The sequence below is a fragment of the Portunus trituberculatus genome, chromosome 31 (genome assembly GCF_017591435.1).
Source record: "Portunus trituberculatus isolate SZX2019 chromosome 31, ASM1759143v1, whole genome shotgun sequence".
In the NCBI taxonomy this organism is placed as follows: Eukaryota; Metazoa; Arthropoda; class Malacostraca; order Decapoda; family Portunidae; genus Portunus; species Portunus trituberculatus.
Window position 1 is genome coordinate 22715718 of NC_059285.1, and position 25158 is coordinate 22740875.

Here is a 25158-nt window from a genome sequence, read left to right on the forward strand (position 1 = left end):
TGGGCCCAGAGCCAAGAAACTTAACAGTGAACAGAGCAACTTCTGGCCATGAAATGGTATCCATCAATATATACTGGAACATCATTGCCATGGTAACTGGGTTGCAAGCAGGGTGTTGGTAACACCACCTGCCCAGGAGGTGTTACTGTCTTGTATATACAGTAAACCCCTGATTATCCAGATTTATTATTTTTTACCTAAAATAATACTAATTTTTTTAGGTAAAAAAAAAATCATAAAAACTACTGTTACAAAACCGGGGTTTCTTTGGGCACCTTCGGCATGGTGATGATGAAAGAAGCGAAAGAAACACAGGTTGTAGAATGTGGCTGGCGAGTGTAAACACAGTGGTGTGACTGCCAACTGCCAATTGTAAACAATGAAAGAAAAACACACGATACACTAAACAAAGCACGATTAAAACATATTTACTTTAATTGTTCTTATTAATTTTAAATGTTATTCTAAATGTTATTAGAATTAGCTAAAGTAGTTGAAGACTAAGTTGAAAAGCAAAAGAAAAGAAAAGAAAATCAGATCAGAATATAGCTTACCTTTCAAAAAGTTTTTTCCCGGTAATGAAAAGAGTCTTTAGTTTAAGAGTGTTCCCCTTGGCAAGCTATAATGAAACAAATTAGGCTAACAAATGAAAGGACAGAAGGAAAACAAAAAAGGGTGCTAAGTACTCCTACACCTTAAATCAAATGAAGAACCAAAGACAAATTACTGACCACGCCCGAATATACAAAACCGAATTACAGAAGCCAAACTGAAGCGACAGAATAACATGAACAAAATGAATAATTTCACCATGAGTAGACTAAAAAAAGTTACCTAGGGATGCCAATCAGTCATAATGCATATTTGCCAAATTACAAACGTCAAATATGGAGAAACTAAACAAAGTTCATGGGATAGTTTTAATGTGTTAATAATATATATGTAGTTATTATTATTTATTTTCATGTTTTTAATGTTCTAGAACGTTTTAGTATAGAAAAAATAAATAAATCTTAATTGCATTATCCAAATCGATTTCAGGTAATCCTGTTTTTCGGATAATCCGCTTTCGGATAATCAGAGGTTTACTGTACATTAAATGAAAAGCTGACAGATATCTATGTATCTAAGGAAATAGTTGAATGGGAGATAGATAGATTAAAGAAATTCAAATCACCAGGACTCAACAAAATATACCTAAGGAAAATTAAGGAGTGCAAGGAGGTCATCAGTAAGCACTTTTTAGGATGCCACTGGAGTCTGGTGAGGTACCAATTATGTGGAGAGAAGCTTATGTTGTTCCTATATTAAGAAGGGAGATAAAACCCTAACATTTTATTATAGGCCTGTCAGCTTACCTTCAATTGTGGCTAAATTAATGGAATCAATAATAGCGTAAAACATTAGGGAACACCAAAACAAACACAGCTTGATATATCAAATACGGCATGGCCTTACGAAGGGTGATAATTATAACACTCTATACTTAGATTTCAGCAAAGCCTTTGACAAGGTACCTCACCAGAGACTTAAAAAAAGTTAGAGCACATGGGATAGATGGTAGAATATTAGCCTGAATTAAAGCTTGGTTAGGTGATAGGTGACAGAGGGTAGTAATTAATGGATCAAATTCTGAGTGGGGTCAAGTAATCAGTGGGGTGCCACAGGATTCAGGTTTAGGGCCATTATTATTCTTAATATACAGTAAGTCCTCCTTATATGGTACAGTAATACTCTGCTTAACGAACAGGATAGGGGGTGTCAAAGCTGTTTGTAGAGTGAAAATTCGTTAAGCGGACGTAATTTTCCCATAGGAAAAAATGAAAATAGGGGGGGGATGCATTCTGGGCTGGTCCCCAACATACCACACGGGTTAAAAAAGAAAATTATATATACGTTTGGCAGCATATTGGGCTACCTGTGTACCACTACTTTTATGATGTCATATGAGTCATTGGAAATTAGAGGAGCTAAGTACAAATTCTCTCACATTCTCGCATTTATGTTCACAAAACAACATTTCTATTAACTTTTTACAAACCTTGCCCCCAAGAAGGGATTGTTTTGTATTGCATAAAGTGAAATCTTACATGGAATACCAAAAAATAAAGCAGAGATGAGATCAGCCACAGACGAAGCGGGAGACTCGCGGTGACTCGGCCGCTTCTTCTTCTTCTTGTGACCCTTTTAGCTTGGCGTGTTGTCTTTCCCCATGATATTTGTTTCCACTCCTCTATTGCCTGCTATAATGGATATCATATCTTAGTATTCATATACGCTCATGCCATGAGGATAACCTCGACTCCGTGGCACTGAGTGATAGTGAATTATTAATGAAATACCACGGTATTTCATTAGTACAGTAAAGTCCCTCTTATCCGGCATTCGAGTATCCGCCACATTTTTCCCTGAGCCTTAAAATCAATAAAAAATCAATATGTGTACTCATAAAATCGATTAAAATTCCCGCGCGAGGCATACTTTGTCCCCTCGCCACCAAAGCACACTGCTTCGCGCCACCCACGGCCCACTGCACTGTGTTCACTCAGTGACTCAGTCCCACGTGTGCACTGTTTATCACCTGACACCTTCATCATGCCTAAAACTGTAGAAAAGAGGAAGCGTGTTGTGCTTACACTTAAGCAGAATGTAGACATTTGTCGACAATTAGAGAGAGGTGAAAGCAGACAGAAACTAATGGCGGAATACGGTGTGGGTTCATCAACTATTTATGACATTAAATACCAAACGAAAAAGTTGCCCGATTATATGAAAGCCACCGACACCCCAAAGGCAGTGGAAAATCATCACACACTGCAGTATCATCGTGGTGAAATGATGGACAAAGTGTTATACGAGTGGTTCAGCTTGAAAAGATCAGAAGGAGTCACAATTACAGGCCCAATGTTACAAGAGAAAGGGCGTGATTTAGCTAAAAAGATGGGCGAGGAAGGGGCATGCCACTTCTCTGATGGCTGGCTCCACAGGTTCAAGGTTCGTCACGTATACTTTATTTTTGTAACCCATCAACTTATTTATAAGAGGAAAATATTAAAGAGAATGTTAGTATTGTGTGTTGGTGAGTGTGAGGTGGCAGCGGGTGGCGAAGCATGGCACAGCGATCAGCTGATCTTTGTTATGGTAAGATGCGTGAGTGTAGGGTGGTGATTGTGGACATAATTTCACTTCTATTCCAGTATGCGGCAACTTCTGGTATGCGGCATGTCGGCAGTCCCATTGATGCCGGATAAGAGGGCTTTTTACCGTAATTCACTATCACTCAGTGCCACGGAGTCGAGGTTATCCTCATGGCATGAGCGTATATGAATACTAAGATATGATATTCATTATAGCAGGCAATAGAGGAGTGAAAACATAAACATCATGATGAAAGTAACATGCAAGCAAAAGGGTCACAAGAAGAAGAAGAAGCGGCCGAGTGGCCGCGAGTCTCCCGCTTCATCTGTGGCTGATCTCACCTTTGTTTTATTTTTTGGTATTCCATGTAAGATTTCACTTTATGCATTACAAAACAATTCTTTCTTGGGGGCAAGGTTTGTAAAAAGCTAATGGAAATGTTGTTTTGTGAACATAAATGCATATATAAGGTAGTAACACCACCTCGAGAGGTGGTGTTCCCAGCAATCTCAGAACAACCTGATAGCAACCTTGTCACCGTCATTCCAAGCGTTCATGGATGCCATTTTGCTGCAGGTGGTTGCTCTGATGTTGTTAAAGAATCTTGGATCCAGCTCCAGGAGTGCTAGAGACAGAGGCAGGGAGCCAGCCAATCACAGCGAAGCTACTGCGCTCGGTCCCTCACCCAGCAAATTCAAACCCAGAAAATTCACTAAAACGGATGTGGTTGTACGTTATGCAGACTTTTTGGTCTAACTTTATATAGTACGTTAAACCAGAAATTCGTTAGATGAACGTTCGTTAAGCGGAGTATTACTGTACTGACAGGAGATACACAAGCAGCTCCCAGGGGAACACACTCCAACAGGCATTGGAATCTGACCTAGACCGTATGTACAGGGGGGTGGAGAAGGGGCCAAAGGGTTCTCCTGTCTCCAAAATAAACAAAATTTGGGTGCCATATAGAGCAGAAAATGGAGGAAGAGGCTGAGATAGGTGGCATTACCAGACGTATGGGATTAGAATAATCACAATGTTTTGAAAACCAAAGGTTTATCGAAACACCAGTTGCCCTGAAGAAACAGTGATAATAACACAGACAAGGATTTTTCTGGATTTAGAGAGGAAAGAGGTAATATGAGGAGGCAGATAAACATGGAAAGGGAAATGAGATACAAGAAGTGATGTCAAGTATGATGAAAAAACAAGATAAGTTAAAGAAAACACTGAACTAAAAGTGAGATTAGAAGAATGTGAGAAAGTAAGAGATATAAATCAAGCGATGAAGGAGATGCAAGATATAAAGAAACAAAACAACATACTAAAGGCTACATGTTACGTTTATGAAGACTCCTTAAGGAGCCTACAGATAAAAGCATAGAATGGGGAGGATAAAGTAGAGAATGTAATAGGTGAAAGCAAATTGGAAAAATTATGAAATGCCTGGAAACAGGAATGGGAAGAAGAAAAAGTTAAATTTTCAGAGGTAGTAAGAAAAAAAATTGAGGGAAAGACAAAAGACATTGTTATACAAGTAATGAAGAAGAAAGAAGACCTAGAGAAGGATACAGTGAATAAGAGGAAATATATCTTGATTTTTGGGCTGAAGGGAAAAAAAATCCATACCCTTTATTTCATCCTGATGGTGCCACTGCCATCTCATCTGTTTCTAAAGCTGAACTCTTCTCTCAAACCTTTGCTAAGAATTCCACCTTGGATGATTCTGGGCTTATCCCTCCTATCGTTCTCAAAAACTGAGCTTCCATGCTTACACCTTGCCTGGCCAAACTCTTTCAACTATGCCTATCGAATTCTACCTTTCTTTCTTGCTGGAAGTTTGCCTACATTCAGCCTGTTCCTAAAAAGAATGACTGTTCTAATCCCTCAAACTACCGTCCTATAGCTTTAATCTCTTGCTTGTCTAAAGTCTTTGAATCTATCCTCAATAGGAAGATTCTTAAACATGTCACATCACAATCTTCTATCTGATCGTCAGTATGGCTTCCATCAAGATCTTTTTACTGGTGATCTTCTGGCGTTCCTTACTGAATCTTGATCATCCTCTTTTACAGATTTTGGTAAAACTTTTGCTATTGCATTAGACATATCAAAATCTTTTGACAGAGTCTGGCACAAAGTTTTGATTTCAAAACAGCCCTCCTAGTTTCCATCCTTCTCTCTGCAACTTTATCTCAAGTTTCCTTTGCGACCATTCTAATGCAGCCATGGTAGATGGCCACTTTTCTTCTCCTAAATCTATTAAGAATGGTGTTCCTCATGGTTCTGTCCTATCACCCACTCTCTTTATATCCTTCACTAATGACCTAGCTAACCAAAATTCTTGCTCTATCCATTCTTATGTTGATGATGCCATCCTACATCTTTTCACATCCTTTCACAGACAACCAACCCTTCAGGAAGTCAACAGATCATGCAGGGACACCACAGAATGCCTGACTTCTGATTTTTCTAAGATTTCTGATTGGGACAGGGAAAACTTAGTAGAGTTCAATGCCTCAAAAACTCAATTCCTCCAGCTATCAACTTCTTCAGGCACTACTGAAGGGGCTGAGAGTGTCCCCGACTGCCCATGACCAGCCTCTTCAGGGAAGCCAGATGACCTAGGAGCAACCTCCATAGAGACACCATAGAGGCTTTGTCCTCTAGAAAAGTCTGTGCCACTGACAGAAACCAGCTGACCCATTCTAGTGACAGAAAATCCAGAGCCCTCACTGAATCCAGCACCATGCTCAGGTACTGCTTCCTTGGGCTGGGTACCAGGTCTGATTTGGACAGATTGATCTGGATACCCAACTGAGCATACAGCCATAAAACAGCCCGGATAGCACCTATGCACCCCTGGAGAGTGGGCCCTGTGACCAGCCAATCATGTAGGTAATGGCACAGGGAGATATTGTGTCAACATGACCATGAAAACACTGGAGCCGCCACCTTGGTAAAGACCTGCTAGGCAGTGACAAAGTCAAAACCAAGAACTCTGAACTCAAAAACCTTGTCTTGCCAAGCAAGGTTGGATTGCAACTTGAAACTACACATCCCTCATATCCAGAGACAACATCCAATCCCCACATTCATGGACTCCAAGACTGACACCACTATCTCCACCCGGAAGGGGCTGACCACTAAAATTTGTACAAAGTCAAGACGTCGAACATAGGTCTCCGACCCCGTTTCTTTGGGTATGAGGAACAAATGGGTATAAAAGCCTTCAAGCTTGCCCACCACAAGCTTTATGGCCCCTTTGTCCAACATGTCCTGCACCACTAAGTCCAAGGTCACATGACAATCCAAGCCCTCTGCTTAACTCACAACCTGTATGGGTCCGGCAGAAAAAGGAGCAGGACACAAAAAGGGGAGAACATACCCATAACGCAGAATCTTCACTACCCACTCTCCTGCCCCAACCTCCATCCACTCTCTCCAGTGCCACTGTAGGCAAGTGCCCACAGGCACAGGAGAGGAAACTGCTTCCCTAGCCAGATTTACCCCAGCCATGGGATCATCTGCTGCAAGAACCCCTGGCCCAAAAGGACCCCCTGTAGAGGAGGGTCTTGGGACTGGAACTGATGAAGAGGCAAGAAGAAATGACACCTTACTCGTCTCCCTTTTTACCTTGCTCCCAAGGGATGCCGAGACTGAACCCTGAAAAGAAGAGGCCAACCCTTGTACCACAGAAGAGAGTGCACATTGCTGAGAAGCCAAGTGCTCATTGTCCTGTACCCTGGCCACCACAGCTAGGTCAAATAGAATGTCAGTAAAGGGAGAATAAAGGAGCTGGTGCTTCTCCCTGTCACAAAAATACGAGACAATGAATCTACTACAACTTGCCTCTGTAACATAAGGAGTCTACAACGTAGCTCCTCAGCATGACAAAGAATGTCCTTATTAGCCTTGGCCAGTACCAACAAAAATTCCAAAACACCCTGCTCTGCTCTAGAAGCAGCACCAGCTCATTTAGCCAAAACCTGGTCTGTCCAAGAGGCAATGTCAGCCACAGAGCCACACAATTTCTCCATTTGTGCCAACAGTCGGAAGGAGACAGAGATTGCTGGGTTGCTCAGGAGGTCATTCGCACTTGTGGGGAGAGGGTACACAGGCCAATGCCCACAGTACCCCCATGGAATGTGGACATTGTCTTATGGTACCTTGTCGGCACTCCCTTTGAGCCGTTAGACTAGTCCTCTCCAGTTCTTGACCCTGGCTCTGGCAACGGCCAAGAGAGTTAGGGAGATTCAGGCTCTCTCCACTCAGGTTGCAGTTCAGGGTCATGACATGGTGCTGTCTTATCTTCCTGACTTTGTGGCCAAGATCAAGACTCCATCTAATCCACTTCCCCGGGAGTTTGTTCTGACTAGTCTTTCAGAGGCTGTCTGCTCCAATGACGACGAACGGCTCCTCTGTCCTGTTTGTGCTCTGCAGTGGTACCTTCACAGGACATGGTCCCCATCTAGGCCTTGGCACCTTTTCCTCTTGGTCCGGAACCCCATTCGCCCTCTCTCCAAGATGGCCATCTCTTACTTCCTCCAGCAGTTGATACTGGCTGCTCATGAGGATTTCCCTGATCATCTGGAACCTATACTCAACGTAAGAGCATATGATGTACAGAGTGTGGCAACGTCACTACTGTGGTCCATTAATAAGGCAGTGGCTGACATAATGGCAGTGGCCTGCTGGTGAACACAGTCCGTTTTTGCCACTCACTACCTTAAGGCAGTCCACAGGGTTCAGGATGGGATCTTCTCCCTGGGACCCATCGTTGCGGCTGGCAGGATCGTCCCTTAACGTCTGCTACTTTGTGTCACACCCTCCTACACTCCGAACAAGCTTGAGGGTCATGGTATAAATCTATTGGGAGACGCTACAATGGCACAACCTAGCGTTCTTCCCTGCATGAATTCCACACATGCCTGGTAAGAGTCACGGATACTTGTGGATGTTTTCACGCATTGTCCCATCGCCTAAATGTGGGAATCTGCCTATAGTAGAAGGAACAGGTCTTATGTGAAATAAATGACATTTTTATAACTAAAATGTATTTTTTCACTTACCTGTTCCTTCTACACACAGTCCTGCCCTTCCTCCCCATGCAATGCTTTTCTTCTGAGCTTTTTTTCTCATGGTCAGGGAAGTGGGGTCTGAAGATGGCTACTGCAGGGAGGAATAGGAAAAAAGTGCATCGATATGTGCAGGAGGGGTTGATTTTTTTTAGTCACTGACAGACACAAGGAGACAATGCATTTATTGCTTATAGTAGAAGGAACAGGTAAGTGAAGAAACACATTTTAGTTATAAAAATGTCATTTAGGGTTCCTTACATATACTGTTCTATGTATTGTCCTCTGTAGGGTATCTGGGTCTTTGGACCTTTTTCATGGGAGGATTTGTGATGCTCCTCTCACTCCTCTGGTTTTGTCCCTGTCATGGGATACAAGTGCTAGATAATTTCCCCAGAAAACAAGACAACACTTAAACTCATGCCCTCAAAAAATCTCTGGGGTGTTAACCAAGGACAGATATCAACTTAGACCTTGATACTGGGGAATGAGCAAGACGAACACTGGCAACAGGTAACTTGCTTTGCATTATAGAGACCTCATCCATTGCCTCCACTCTCCTGAAACCTGGCCCCCAGTAATGAGATCACTTCTCATCTGAGTCAAGCAATTAAAAAGCTGGCAATAACATGCAAAGGTCATCAATGATATCTCATAGGCTAACATCATTGGCATGGGATTTCACAAATCTCATAAAAATAAATGAGTGCCTTTCCTACTTAAGAAGTAGTCAGAGCTAACTTGCTCTCCAACCTGCAACTCTAATGGACTGAGAGAGGAGCTGGAACCCTTAATTCATCAATCTGAATCACTTATCATCAGGAACAATGTTTAAATAAGTCCTGGTGTCCTTGGTCAAAACCTATTTAACTCAGGGTCATTAGCATCATTAGCATCAGAAGCTGCTCCTAGTTACAACCAACAAATTTGTGTGTTAGTCTGCAGGTAGAGGAAAACAGAAAATCCCTGCTGAACTAGTAGATGATCCCACATTAATTTGGGAAGCAACTGACTCTGGAGCAAATATGAGCCACCTGTAGCAATAAGATCAAGATTAGCAACATGTAAAGCCTGAAGAGAGCTTAGTTGGGTGCACCATGTGACAACCCATAGGTGGATTACATTATCCACATCAGCCTCCCTTTCACCACTAGTGTCACTGTCCCTCACTTGCTCACCTTCTCCTTAAGCAAAACTGTAACTAAGATTGGTAAAATACTGTTCACCACTGAAGTGTAGAAACTATCCTCCTGCTCTACAGGCCGAGAAGGGACATAATCATAGGGAGGAAGATCATCTCCATTACTGGGTGAAAAGCACAACCTTGCTAGGTGGCTGGTCCTGTCATAGTTGGACCTGTAGAAGAATGTCTAAGTCGCTCGCTCACCATCATGAAAACAGCTGATGACCAGGTAAATATTGCCCTCTGAGCAAGGGACGTTTGATTGATGGCTATGTCATTAAAGACACAAAATGGGACATATGTATATCTAAAGGGAAAATAAAAGTAAATTCCAATAATACATACCATCCTGGAGAGGGATTTAGCAGACGCCTGCAACCAAATGATCACCTTGTAGATGACACCACACTAATTGTCTTTGCACACTGTACTATTAAGTTCTGTGCATGTCTCACTGAACAGAAATACACAATCAAAAACCTGCTATGTCCTCTCCACCCCATTAAGTGGCCACAGTGCAGATACAGCAACTCTAGAGACCTACTGTGTAGAAACACACCACAACAAACACCAATTCCATCAAGTAGCCGCCAACGAACGGCCACATGTCTAAACTCTGGAAGTGTCTATTAAGTTCTGGTATCAACACTCCATAAGTCATGCATGATGTCACGCTGTTGGACCACATAGCTGATGAGGAATTAGAGGAAATTACATGTTAGCCAATGAAACAAAAAAAAAATCAACAGAAGAGAAAGATCTAGGAATAATTATAATAGATATGTTATCAGCAGAGAAACAAATAAACAAAATAACTGGAGATATATGTTAATTGCTCAGAAATATAAGAATAGCCTTCACATACCTGGATGAAGATATGATAAAAAATTAATGACATCAATAATAAGATCAGGACTAGAATATGTAGTGATTCATTATAACTGAATAACAAAATTAGAAAAATAGAAACAAAACAGAGAGCATCAACAAAAATACTAAAAAGACTAAGCAATCTTTCATATGAAGAAATATTGAGAGAACTATAATATATGGTATATAAAGATACACAACACTACAGTGGGAGCTAAAGTACAAAAATTATTTAAATTCATCTTAATTTTATTGCTTTATTTTTTTGTTTACTTTATTTATGTCACATGTGTTTTATTACTGTAGACAAAAACTGTATTTACATTTGATATTTCACAATTTTGAGGGTGTTTTAGGCAGCACATATAAAGGTCTTGGAATGCATCACTATTTTTTTTATTCATTCGCTTAATCATTGGATACTCAGTAATCAATTATAAATGTATATCAAAGAAAATCGGTATCCAATTATGATAAAATTTTCTGTCAAGTTAAAGGGTATGTTTATCTGAACTAATTCTAAATATTTGTTTTACATAGATCTGCCACTTTTTTCTTTTTGCATAAGAAATAAATGATATGATAGTTTTTATCTCATTCCTGAAACTTTTACAAACTACACTATTATTTTCATTTGCTGCCAGCTACAGTTGGATGGAGCTGAGGTTCAAGATGAATATTTGCCTATACACTCAACCCTCGAAACAATGGACCTCCCATCAACAGATTTCGGAAACTACGGACAAATTCTGGAGTCTGGTTTAATCTACGGACGAACATTAGAATGCGCGCGATTGTCCGTTCTCGGCAAATTATTGTCGGGTAGGTGGCGAGTCGGTTGCACCATCAGCTGTTGGCCGCCATGTTTAATCTTCAGTCCGAGCGTTTTCAACCAACAGCGAACATGGTCCAGTGCTTACCACGGCTTTTTTATGCATTTGTACCCTTCCCACGAGTGCTTAACCTATCCAAAATGCCTCCTAAATCTAGTAAACCAGTAAAGCGTAATCGAAAGGCTCTTCCAGTGGCTGCTAAGCTTGAACTAATACGAAAATTAGAAAACTTTACGTATTTTACGTACATTTTATAGTTTTTTTACGTACTTTTGCAATCTACGGACAGGGTCGTGCACGCATTTGTCCATTGTTTCGAGGGTTTAGTGTACTGCCCTACAATTTTTATTATAGATAAGAAACTGCTGCTCCATAAAGGCTAAGATATTTCCTTCAATTCTTTTCTTTTATATTCACAGAACCATCTTAATTATGCCATATCATGTACCTTTTTACTTTCACTGGAAATCTCTTTTTTTGTCAAAGTCAATATCATGATCCTCTATATGTAATATAAGTATTCACTGGATGTTTTTGTTCTAAGTAGGATGAAATATCTACAATGAGGGAAATATTAGCATGCAAAAGAAACAAAGAGGAACAAGTACACACCAGCTTTACGTCCTCTTTGATAGAGTACATTTATAATTGAGTCACTTATCATGCCCAGTTAACTAGATACTGCAGAACTAAATTGTACATTATGCATGGCTGAAAACATTAAACCATAGTATGCCTATACAGTGGTACCTTGATATACAAATCTAATTCATTCCATGATGGAACTTGTATCTGAAAATAATTTTTCCCATTGAAATGCCATTAATCTGTTCCAACCTCCCCAATAAGAGCACCCCTATTTATTTATTTTTTTTTTTTGCTTTCATGTAAGAAAAAGGTATTTATAAATAATAATCATTGCACAGAAACTTAATAAAACATAACACTTGTAGATATACTACTCTTATAAAGAATATTTATCTAGGACTGTGCATTCCACAGGACGTTATCCTACCTCATTCTCAACCCTCCTTTGAGACTGTCAATCAGCTGGAGTGTACAAATATAGCCACTCACAGAAGACTGGGTGCTCTAATAATCACAGAACTTGTTGGCGATCCTGTAAACATTATTTATTAAATAAATGAAGTTTTAAGTAAAAGAGAGAGAGAGAGAGAGAGAGAGAGAGAGAGAGAGAGAGAGAGAGAGAGAGAGAGAGAGAGAGAGAGAGAGAGAGAGAGAGAGAAAATAGAGGCTGCAATGCCGTAGCCGCAGAGGAGATTCATTTACATTGTTCCCCCCTCCCCCATGATAAGCATTGGTGGGGAGGAAGGCAGAGATAGAAGAAATTTGTTTTGCCTTTTCAGTTGTACACACATGCATACTTTATCAATACATGAAAATATATAAAATAACAGCAAAAGTTTATTTAGTGTTCTTACCTTGGAGACACAGGTTTTTGGCTAATGGTGGTAAGTGGAGGAGGAGGAGGAGGAGGAGGAGGAGGAGGAGGAGGAGGAGGAGGAGGAGGAGGAGGAGGAGGAGGAGGAGGGAGTGAAAGAAGAAAGGATGCAGGCATCATTCACATGTAATCATTAAATATAAATTAAAACTGCATTTTCTTTAGACAAAAAAAGGTCAGTAAATAGTGTGAAAATGATGATAGAACAATCACAGTGCATGAGATCCACAGGAAACATGTAGATACTAGCTCAGCTGAGGCTGGACCGATGCACCTTGCCACCAACTATGACTTGTATTTCGAAATTTTGCTCATATCTCAAAATAAAAAAATCACCAAATCATAGGTCTTATCTAAAAAAACTCATATCTCAAGGTACCACTGTACTTGATTCCAAAAACACAGCATCAATTTTTTTTGTGGACAACAAATTCTGTCCCCTACTACTTCCCCTTCCCTCTCACAACCCTCACCTTCATAGCATGCCAAAAGCCAGCTTCCTTGTTGGTAATACATGCCTGCAGGAGGAAACTCATTGTCTCAGTTGTCACCATTATTCCATCTTGAATCATTTCATCTACCACTTGGAACGCTGTGCCCATGTCTCCACACCAACCAAATGCTACAAAGTCAGAAAAAGAGATAAAAATTATTTCTTTTGTAAAATATTTTACTAGAAAGACAATGTAATAACTCCTCAATATTCATGGATTCAATCATTCATGATTATTGCTAAAAGGGAATTATACATGGGTTTGATTTATCACAGGTTGCCATTATTTTAAATTTCATACACAGTACAACTCAGCACACCACACACTTTCACACATGCAATAAAGATTCCCATAAATTTCAATCCCACACACAGTAAAATTCACCATACTACACACTTTTACACATGCATGTGTAATACTCCAAACAGTAGAGAATGTTACATGAAGTGTTTTGAACCTTGGATTTGCCAATCCAAATTCTGCTCACATAGCTTGTCTGGCCAGTGGCTAGGTGGCCAGTTGAGAAGGAGAGCTAAACTGAATGATGCCATTACAGCCACCACAGCCAGCCAAAGCTCCACTTCTATTTTCCAGTCCTTTCCAGGCCGAATCTACCCTCTCACCAGAGAGGAAGAAGTGTGAGAAGGACTGGAAAACGGAAGTGGAGCTCTGACTGGCTGTGGTGGCTATAATAACGACATTCGGTTGAGCTCTCCAACTCCTCAACTGCCCACCTAGCCATGGGTCACTCAAGCTATGTGTGCAGAATTTGAATGGGAAGTTTTCAGAACTAATCCACCAGATGTCACTGCTGCTACATGTCCCTTGCTGACATGAGCTAAATTATTGTTGTATTAAATCCCAGGCACATACAGATGCATAGAAAATTTATTATGATGATACTGTTGACATTCTGTATCTACTGTACTGTTATATATCCTGTATGGATAATTTTGGAAGAAGTTAGACAAAGCAGAAATATTTTTTTGTGATTATCTTGTAATTTTGCTACCAATATCTTAAATGCAGCATAGTACAAGTCTAAAATCTATTGATTTGGATAATGAAAGAGGTAAAATCTTTGACTGTACTATAGAGTATGACCCAGCTTACTAAGTAACATTGTGATTAATGGGTATATTTATTTTTGTGGGAATTTTAGCATCACTTGCATCAAGATCAAAACACGGCAAAACAATCGAGCAAAGACTAAGCATATCACTGGATAGCTGTTGAGTGAGGAGAGAGAAACATGAGAAGTTTTCCTCCTCCTCATGGCACAGTGACATGGACATTACTGCAAGAATTAACTATTTGTTCAACAATGTGTTTGTTAAGTTAAACAGGTGGCCAGCCCAGGTTGGGTTACACAGCAACACTTTTGCCAGGATACTTGAGTTGCCTGTTCTTAATCAAAATTGTTGTTTCCATATACTAGTAAGTTTAGCTGTATGTTTTGGAGTTTTAAGTGACACATTTCCAATCAAGGGTGCAATCTTTGGGAAATGTGGAGATGACCAAACAAGCCTCAATGCCAGTTCACGAGAAAAATAACTTATCTACATGTATTCATGGATAGGTTTTGATTTTGCCTATGTTACTACTTAGAAGGAATTATGTAGAAAATATATTTTAACAAATTATTGCATCTGTGTTTATAGAATGACATTGTAGGTATGGTCTATATTACCTCTGTGAGAACGAAGAGGACATGTACGTCCTGCCACCTGGTGACAACCACTAGTTCTGAAAACTCCTCATTGGCAAATGCGAGAGGGGTTCAAAACGCTTCATGTAGCATTCTCTAATCTTTGGATAGTTACACATGCAGACTGCCTGCCACAACAAGCTGCATTCCCTTCTCTATAGTACTTTTGGTTACCGACTTTGTACATTTCCAATTATCGCTGTCCACCTTCACTCACAACAACCACATTCATATTAACATTGTTAATTTGTTCCTAAGGGAAATGCCAAGATTTTTTTTTTTTTTTTTTTTACAGTAAAACCTATAGCGCCTGTAGGCACACTTGAAGAGTGTATGGGAAGCGCTGTTCAGCTTCCGCCCATTAGTGGTGCAGGCAATTTTATTTATAGTGGTACCCATATTAGGGCCCATATCACTGCCCAAGCTCATCCTGAGTGTAACTGTCTAGAACCTGGGTATCATGGTGATATGTAGGTAACTTTAAACCACTCGACAAATGGCAAAGTGTTTTAAGGCTGTACGTGGTGGGATTCGAACCTACGCATGGACGTCTGCCCAATCCCACGCTCACCATCTTATCCACTATGCCACCTGTCAGAGTTCTCAAATAAGGTAAAGGAAAGGAGGTGGAAAGATTGAGCAAGCACTAGTAGCAGCAATGGTGATACAGCATTGGTAGCTGTTGGCCTATGGAAGATGGAGAAAGAAACTTTATTCACCATTATTTTCTTTTGTGGATTTCTAACTGTCAACAATGCCTGAGCTAACTAAATCTTACAGATGTTGAGAACTTGGCTGTACTGTAATGAAAGTATGTATGTAGGAGACATAATAATAATGACTATGAGAGAAAATTATGTTGCAAAATTCCAAAAATAGATAAAGAATGCTGATATTTTTTTTAAGCATCATTTTCTCACAGAAGATGAGACTATTCAGAGGATCAATAATTTTTGAAGGGAAGTCAACTCAGCAATTAGTCTTAGTATTAGAAAAACATTCCTATTTCACTTGTTAATCACTTATAGTCTGACTACAGACATCTATTTACCATGATATGTTTCAGATCACTACTTTGCCACTGGTATCTTGATCATGGATTTACCCTGATCTGAGTGATCTGATTCCAGAGGTGGTTTATAACAAGCAACACTGCTTAGGGTACTGGCAGGAGCCATATTAGTGACTGAGCAGCCTCTACTGGGAACTTACCTATGTAAGTAAATATATGGCAAGAAAATGGATGTCTGAAAAAGTGAATGGTAATGAATCATTGCAGAATGTTGCTGAAGATACTAGCAGGAGCCATATTAGTGCTGGGGACTTATGTACATAAATACATAGCAAGAAAATGGATATGTCTGACAAAGTGGATGGTAATGAATCATTGCAGAATGTTGCTGAAGGTAATGACAAGAGCCCTATTAGTGGCTGAGCAGCCTCTGCTGGGGACTTACATACAAAAATACATAGCAAGAAAATGGATATGTCTGGCAAACAAAGTGAATGGTAATAAATTGTTCCAGAATGTTGCTGTGGGCACAGAATCTGAACAGTGGTGGTGAGATGTGAAACAAGTGAAATATTGCAAGCCACACCAAGCATGGCTTAATAGCTTTTGATTATAAGTACAGTGCCATTACCACCTCTACTAACAACATGATAAGGTAAAGGAAGACAGTAACTGTTCAGTCAAAAATAACATATCACTTCTATGGAAGTGTTAATCCCTTCAACATGATGACGTGTAATTTGTGTCATTGGGGTGTTGGTTACATATCCAATGACACGCATATTGCATCATGGCTGCTTTCTGCAAGATGGTGCATTTTCTTTACCGGATACTGTATGAGATTTTTCAGAATGTAGGTCGTATATGATACGATGATGGCATACTTGACTTTCATCATTATTATAAAAGTGTATGATTCTCTTATATCAGGATAAGGATAAGTATTGATGTACCATGCTGGAAATAATTATTTTTATTTTTTCTATTTTCTATTCGTATCAACAGATTAGTTTACCTTTATAATTAATGTTTTCTCTTGTTTGTTATCTCCAGAAAATTACCTTGAGAATGCGGACTACATTTTTTCTCTAAAATTTGTGTGGGTTTATGTCTTATTGTACATAACTGTTATGAAAAATCACTTACCATCATCATTATTTCCATAGTAGAGAGAGAGAGAGAGAGAGAGAGAGAGAGAGAGAGAGAGAGAGAGAGAGAGAGAGAGAGAGAGAGAGAGAGAGAGAGCTGCCTCTGAGTCAAATATCTCCCCACTCCCACCCAACCCGGATATGGCGCCAGGAAGCATATTCTGTTGTCCGGAGTGAAGAGGTTACTATAGTGTCAGCATGCAGGTATGGCTAACCTTATCTTATGTCCAAAAAATTTATCATTTCACCATTCTGCACTTCACTATGGCAAGTGATTTCAGCATGCTGTATGAAGAGAACTTTGTGAGAAACATTTAAAGCCAGGCATGGAATGCAGTCTTGTGTTGCCTAGGTGAGCATGTGGTTGGGACTCAATGGCCTTCTTGATCCAACTTTCTCAGAAAATTTACAGTAGGCTGCAGTCATTGATGACGCTTCCTTAGAGCACAGTGATGAGCATCAAACTGCCTCTTGTAATGCCAGGCATTAACTTTTTTTTTTTTTTTTTTTTTCCATGTTATAGCCTATAGTATCTATGGGTATACTTGAAGAGTATGGGAAGCGCTGTCCAGCTTCCACCCACTAGTGGTGCAAGCAATTTCATTTTAGGACCCATATCACCACCCAAGTGCATCTTTGGTGTACGGCAATTACACCTCCATCTAGAACCTGGGTAATAATTTCATAAGATGATTTTGAGAAAAGTGTTCATTTTCTCTAAAAAAAAAGTCTCAGGAAATGAGCCTGCATCCAATGAGACCAAGGTTCAGCATTGAGGCAGTGGTTGGCATTGAGTCTAAGGCAACAAAGGCTCTAAATTCAAACCCCAGACATCGTGCATGTAAACAATGTGATGATTGGTACTATACCCCAAAACAACTCTTTCTTTCAAGGTAACAATATATATAATGGGTCATACTTACCAGTAATTACCATAGAATGACAACAGTTGGGAAGAATTTGCCTAAGTGACCATACACCATAGGAACCAAAACAAAAGGTAGGTGATCTTGATCTTAACATGGGCAAACTTCACTGTATTTTTTACAGTGTAATGCTGTTACTCCTTGTGGTAAAACACACTTTCATACAGTAAGGTGTTCAAGGAAATACAAAGGTTGCCTTGCTGTGGTTTACTAAAGAATGCTGCTAGGTACAGGAAATCTGCTTGACAAGGCAGCCTCCCAGGAAATATCTTCTGCATGTGGGACGCTGGTCTCAGAGCTCAATGACAGAGGTCATTATCTTATAAGTGTTCTTTAGTAACATTGTCAGAACTGATAATATAGAATAACAAAAGGAAAATGGGAATACAAACAAAAGTACACATTTGACACAAAACTGAGAATGCAACATAAGCAAAGAACTGGGGTAGTACATGGCAATGCAAATAAGAGTACAGTAAGTCCTCGTTATACGGTACATATGCGTTTCTGATAACCTTACTGTAAATCGAAATTACCGTATACTGAACCCATTATAAAATGTAATAATAGGGAATGCGTTCCAGCACGTCAAAAGTCACCCCTATAGAAATGAAAATACAAGCAACCCCCGCTTAACGAAGGTTCACACATCGAAATTTCGCTACAATGAACGTTTCCTTTTACTACCATCTGATCATTTAACAAACACCAAACTTGCTTTAACAAAATTTTACCTAGGTAATTTTTTCCAAGTTTGAAAGGCCCGCCGTATCACGCAAGCTGACAGGCTTTTGAATACACCCGCGCCTCTCATGAACAAAACGCGCACCACTCACTTCCCCTAGTTCAAAACAATAACAGCGTAAGCACCAGCTCGTCTTCCCTTGCTAAACATGCCACCAAAACGTCCTGCAAAGTCGTCTAACATTGCTATGAAGACCAGAAAGTCTCTTACTATCAAAGTGAAAGTGGATATTATTCACAGACACGAGAGAGGTGAGAAAACTAATAGCATTGCTCGCCACCATGGCTTGACTCCATCTACTGTCTTTACTATTTTCAAGTCAGCAGACTCTATCAAAAAGGCTGGTGAGTCCATATCTTCCTTGCAAGCTAAAAGAACCACCTGAACTCGTGACTCTGCAATGGATAAAATGGAAAGCCTTGTGGAAATGTGGTACATAAGTTTTGTATGTGGTACAATGATGCGCCCTTCGTTTACATTCCACAGGTTGCCAGTTAGTGTCTTTCCCATTTCACTCTCCCTCCCTTCATAAATTTAAGATCAACATTATAAAGTTATTTACATACATTAGTGTACATTATAATAAATTAGTCTTAAATTAAACTGCTTAAACGTTTAACTTCATAATTTTTACTTTCATTAAACCTTTTATTGTATTATGATGCACTCTCGCTTTGTTTACTCTCAATGAAAGTTCAAGTCAGGGGTCAAACTTGTTATAATTAGTTTGCTTAACGAAAATTCGCTTAACGAAAGTTTTTTTAGGAATGTAACCCATTCGTTAAGCAGGGGTTGCCTGTACATGAAAATAGTCATATACAGTACCCTCCTGAGTTTAGCGCTATCCGAGTTTCGCGATCCTCGAGTTTGGCGCTTAGTCCTAAATTTTTACCATCCCGAGTTTGGCGCTGTATCGCCTCGAGTTTCGCGCTGCTTTGACAAGTATCGGTCGCGTTTACTTCCGGGCGGCGTCATGTATGCTGCCCCAAGACTCCTGCAGTTGGCTGACTGAGCGGAAGACATGCTTGAAGAGGAGCATGAGGAAGAAGAAAAAGAAGAAGAAAAGGAAAAGGAAGATGAGCTAACTGTTTACTAATTAACAGAAATATTTGCAATTACAGAAAAATTAAAGGAGGCTATTTGCAATTTTGATTCAAATTCTGACCGACGTGTGACATGCATCCATGCAGTTCAAAAGGAATTAAATGAATACAAACAGATGTACGAAGCACGAATGAAAAAACGACAACAGGCCTTGATCACAAGATACTTCAGTAACCGTGACAAGCGAGAAGACACACCACCTGCTGTTGTTGCTGAGAAGGATGATGATGTGATGAGCTGCTGGTCGACGATAATGTAGCCCCCGTGGATTTGGGCAACGAATTTGAAGGCTTTGCGCTAGCGGACCATGCCCCAGAGTGAGATTATGTGCTGTTAGAGTTCTTATTATTTCTTTTCTCTTTTTGTTCTTTTCAATAAAGTGTGTATCCCAGTTTTTTTCATCTTAACCCGTATGTGGTCAATCACGTACAAGTACGTGAAATCGGAGGTTACTTCCTGTGGTCAATCACGCAAGCAAATCGTTCGTCACTTTCCCGCCTTCTACTACTTCCAAATGCCTTCTGCTTACATGAATTATTTTTCTGTATGTGTCTAGCATATTTTAGCACGGCTTCCTGCCATTTGAACACGTGCGTGAGCCCTCCCCCCCCAACCCCCTCTCACTGCGCACGCGCTGCTGCTTCCCGCCGGAGCGTCCCCATCCATCACTTGGCTATGAGTCACAATGGCAGGAACGTCACCGCTCTCTAACTTTCGCTGAGATTGATGAGCTGTTATGTCATAGATTATCATTTATAGTGTAAATAATGTGAAGGAAGCCAAAGGGTACTTGTAGTGTTAGACAAAAAAATATAATTATTTTGTAATAAAACTGCTTCATTTAAAAAAATGGAAATTAACTATATATGAAAACATGCAACTGTCTTAGATAATAAGGACCCATAATACACTTACTTATCGTAGATTATCATTTATAGCTCTTAAAAGGTCAGTAAACAACAAAAAATCAAGAAAAACAAAAATCGTACGTCTGGCAGCACCGCCCAGCGAGCCAAGTTTAAAGCCCCAGCGGGACATTTAAAAATGCCGATTTTGAACTTTAACTTATTTTTTTTTAGTTTTGTGATCATTTTCATACATATGGAACAATAAACAAAAAAGTGATTTTTGGTGACCAGGATGAGTATATGTGATGTAAAGGTATGTTGACCTCTTATGGGTTAACAAGAGCATTCTTCACTGAAACTGAATACACCCACCAATTTATCGGTATTTTGAAATAAGGGAGTAAAGTGGGGAGGAAAAAAAAATCAGCTTCGTCCCGGGCCAGAATGAATAAGCGTTTTTACATTGTTTTCAATACCCCGAGTTTAGCGATCCTCGAGTTTGGCACTATATCTTAAGAAGAAAGCAAGCGCTAAACTCGGGAGAGTACTGTATATAAAAAAAAAAAAAAATTAATGTACAGGGGATCCTTGCAATTCAACCGTTCGCAGTTTGAATTATCACCAATTCGAACTCAGTTAATTAATACCCAAACCTCAAGGTTTGACCGACTGACTCACCCATTCGACATTCATATCTCATGCGCCACCCACCTGGTCAAATACGCCACCACTCCAAATTCGCCACAAACCCACCAGGCGAAAGTGTAAACCGATGCTACCCTTTGCGTCGCAGGCAGCACCACACTAGCACTTTTCCGTGAACTTTTTCTGTCAACTTTCTGAAGACTGTCAACTTTTGTCGAAGGTGGTCATCATACAAGCTCATTTCCGCCTGTGTCACGTTTGTCAACTGTAAACAAACATGACGGCCCCTTCACACCAGCAAGCCGTTGCAATTTTTGGCCTTTAATGCTCCCTAAGAGAAACTCTTCAGACAGCTTTGTCCACTCATAAACAACAAAGCTGCTCATCTTGGCCAGTTGTTCCTTGGAAGAGAAGCCTTGGAACATCGCAGTGCCAGAGAAATGTAAACAAACAACTTTTCACTGCTAGGCTAGGACAAAAATATATATATACAAATATATTTACATCTACTTATCAAGATTCTATTGATTTGAGATTATAGCATCATTCCAATTAACAAGAAAATAAATTTTATTATAAAAGTGTTAATTAGAATCCATAGATCTTAACTGGACTAAAATTTTTGTTTCGTCTGACTCAAGACGACGGAAAGCCACCTGCAGCCCCAGACCTAAGAAGCACAATTTTCTGCCTTTCAAAGATAAGCTTGAGCTTATAAGAAAGTGTGAGACAGGTATATAGCTCACAGTGTCGTTGCAACACAAATAAGTGTCCCTAGATCAAAAATATTAACAATTTGGAAGAACAGGGACAAGTACCCCAAGACCGCTGCAAGTGTTTTTATTTCCAAAAATGTACTGTACAGCATCCTAATGTGTTTAATAAAAAAAAAGTTAGATATAAATGAAGCCTTTAATAGTACTGATTTAGTCTAAATTACTGTTTTCTAGAGGTTATAGTGATGTTTCTTGGGGGTCTAGACTGGAGGTTGGTCCCTATCCCCCCCTAATTCTTAAGTATCTTATGGGAAAAATTGCTTCACCACTAGAATAAACGCTGATTCAACTGATGTAAAACCGCCCTAACCCCATCAAATTGCAAGGATCCCCTGTACTGCACAAAAGAAATACAGAAAATGTTTTTATTTACCTTTCACTTGCCATGTATCCTATCAGATGATGTCCCTCCTAAGGCTAAGGGACAGTAGGAATTTCAGCCCTTACTCATCTTCCACTAAGTGGGCAGAATACTTCTCTTTTGCTTTGCCTTGTCAACTCCATCAGTGTCTGCAGAACGTTTTGGGGCCACTATGGGTGCTTTACTATGCATCGTGATAATATCCACAAAAAACACACGTAAGGATTTTACTTGTGTTCATTGGGAAACGCGGGAAGAGACTTATTCTTGTTGTGACATCAACTACGTCACACTTCCCACATCACCCCAGCTCAGTGCTCACTGACAGCTGACTTTTGGCGGAACGTTCAGGCACTTTGGCCTGACGCCTGATGTTTCCTGTTGTTTACATATTGCTTGTGGACACTGGGCTAGTTGGAGTGTTCATCAAACTCTCCACAGTGCTGTAAACAACTAAACATGCCAAACAATTGCTCAGTGTTTGGATACAATAACATGAAAAGAAAAACAGCAGGTTTGGGCATGACATGAGCGGATACCGTATCTGTAAATTTTTCTTAGAGGATATCAAATCGAGGGTAGTAATTTCCAAATAATGTAACTGAATTTACCGGAAAAAGATGTATAGTGGTGCCTGGGAATACAAACTTAAATCGTTCAAAATTTTGTTCTTACTCCAAAGCATCAAAATACATGTATTCTTATGGAAGAAATTATAATTCGTTCCAAACCACCTCCAATGACTAAAAAAAATGTATGTTCATCTAATTTCATACTTTTTGCATACTATTACTATATATACTACTACTAATAATAATAATAATATTATACTATAACAATAGAAGATAGAAAAATAAAGCAGGAAAGTAAGCAAAATGTAATATAATGAAAATTCAACTTCTCGTGGTCAGAAACAAGCGTCACCACATCCTCCTCATGTGATTCCATCAAGCCAGCACCACACACTCTTATATAAGCCAATAAGTGTTTCTTTGATACACTGTATTCATTATGGAAAATAAATCAGGGAAGTAAGCAAATTGTAATATGAAAATTCAACTTCTTCGTGGTCAGAAACAAGCATCAACACATCCTCCTCAGACGACTCTATCAAGCCAGCAATATGCACTCTTATCTAAACCAATAACGAGATAAAAATAATGATTCCAATATTGTCGTGCATCATAATATGTTTCTGAACTGCTTACTTATCCATGGAAATACATGTATATCTTATATCTCACCAAGAAATACATAAAAAATGATAAAATACAGCATACTGACATAAGTGCTCTCACCATCCTCACGCTTGGCGCCCTCACACTTCCACAAACATATCCTTGTAAAAGCTGATACATGATTGGCTAAATGTCCACCATCTTGAAAACAATGGGCTAATGACAGGTCCCGATATATGACAGATAGGCTCAAGCAAAAACAAATTGTGCGGCATAAAGGAGCGTGCACGGTCCAGATATAAGATATACAGGAAACCCCCCTTAATGACTTACTCTTAAATTAAACTACTTAAATGTTTAATTTTATAATTTTTACTTTCATTAAATCTTTTACTGTACAGTCATACTGCGCTTAACGAACAGGATAGGGGTGTCAAAGCTGTTCGTAGAGCGAAAATTTGTTAAGCAGACGTAATTTTCCCCTAGGAAATAATGGAAATAGGGGGAATGCATTCTGGGCTGGTCCCCAACATACCACATGGGTTAAAAAAAAATTATATATACGTTTGGCAGCATATTGGGCCACCGGTGTACCATTTCTTTTATAATGTCATATGAGTCATTGGAAGTTCGAGGAGCTACGCACAAATTCTCTCACATTCTCACATTTATGTTCACAAAAAAAAAACATTTCTATTAGCTTTTTACAAACCTTGCCCCTAAGAAAGGATTGTTTTGTAATGCATCAAGTGAAATCTTACATGGAATACCAAAAAAAATATAGCAGAGATGACATCAGCCACAGACAAAGTGGGAGACTCGCGGCGACTCGGGCACTTCTTCTTCTTCTTGTGACCCTTTTAGCTTGGTGTGTTGTCTTTCCCCATGATATTTGTTTCCACTCCTCTATTGCCTGCTATAATGGATATCATATCTTAGTATTCATATATGCTCATGCCATGAGGATAACCTCGACTCCGTGGCACTGAGTGATAGTGAATTATTAATGAAATACCTCCGTATTTCATTAGTAATTCACCATCACTCAGTGCCACGGAGTAAAGGTTATCGTCATGGCATGAGCGTATATGAATACTAAGTTATGATATCCATTATAGCAGGCAATAGAGGAGTGAAAACATAAACATCATGATGAAAGTAACACGCAAGCAAAAGGGTCACAAGAAGAAGAAGAAGCAGCCGAGTGGCCACGAGTCTCCTGCTTCGTCTGTGGCTGATCTCATCTCTGCTTTATTTTTTGGTATTCCATGTAAGATTTCACTTTATGCATTACAAAACAATCCTTTCTTGGGGCAAGGTTTGTAAAAAGCTAATAGAAATGTTGTTTTGTGAACATAAATGCATATATAAGACAGTAATACCACCTCGAGAGGTGGTGTTCCCAGCACCTTTAGAGCAACCTGATAGCAACCTTGTCACCGTCCCTCCAAGCATTCATGGATGCCATTTCGCTGCAGGAGGTTGCTCTGATGTTGTTAAAGAATCTAGGATCCAGCTCCAGGAGCGCTAGAGACAGAGCCGGGGAGCCAGCCAATAACAGCGAAGCTACTGAGCTCGGTCCCTCACCCAGCAAATTCAAACCCAGAAAATTTGCTAAAACGGATGTGGTTGTACGTTATGCAGACTTTTTG

At 39.8% G+C, this 25158-nt stretch overlaps 1 protein-coding gene across 12 annotated transcripts in view; it reads right to left on the minus strand.

The window, feature by feature from the left end:
- LOC123511333 (pentatricopeptide repeat-containing protein 1, mitochondrial-like) overlaps positions 1-25158 on the minus strand; it is a 358287-nt gene that overhangs the window by 151177 nt on the left and 181952 nt on the right. For all 12 annotated transcript variants that reach the window (XR_006676760.1, XR_006676759.1, XR_006676758.1 and 9 more), the window contains one exon: positions 13035-13183. Coding sequence is in view for 8 of the 12 variants with exons in the window: in XM_045267133.1 (XP_045123068.1) it covers positions 13035-13183 (149 nt within the window). In the remaining 4 variants the exon portion in view is untranslated. The remainder of the gene's footprint in view (positions 1-13034; positions 13184-25158) is intronic.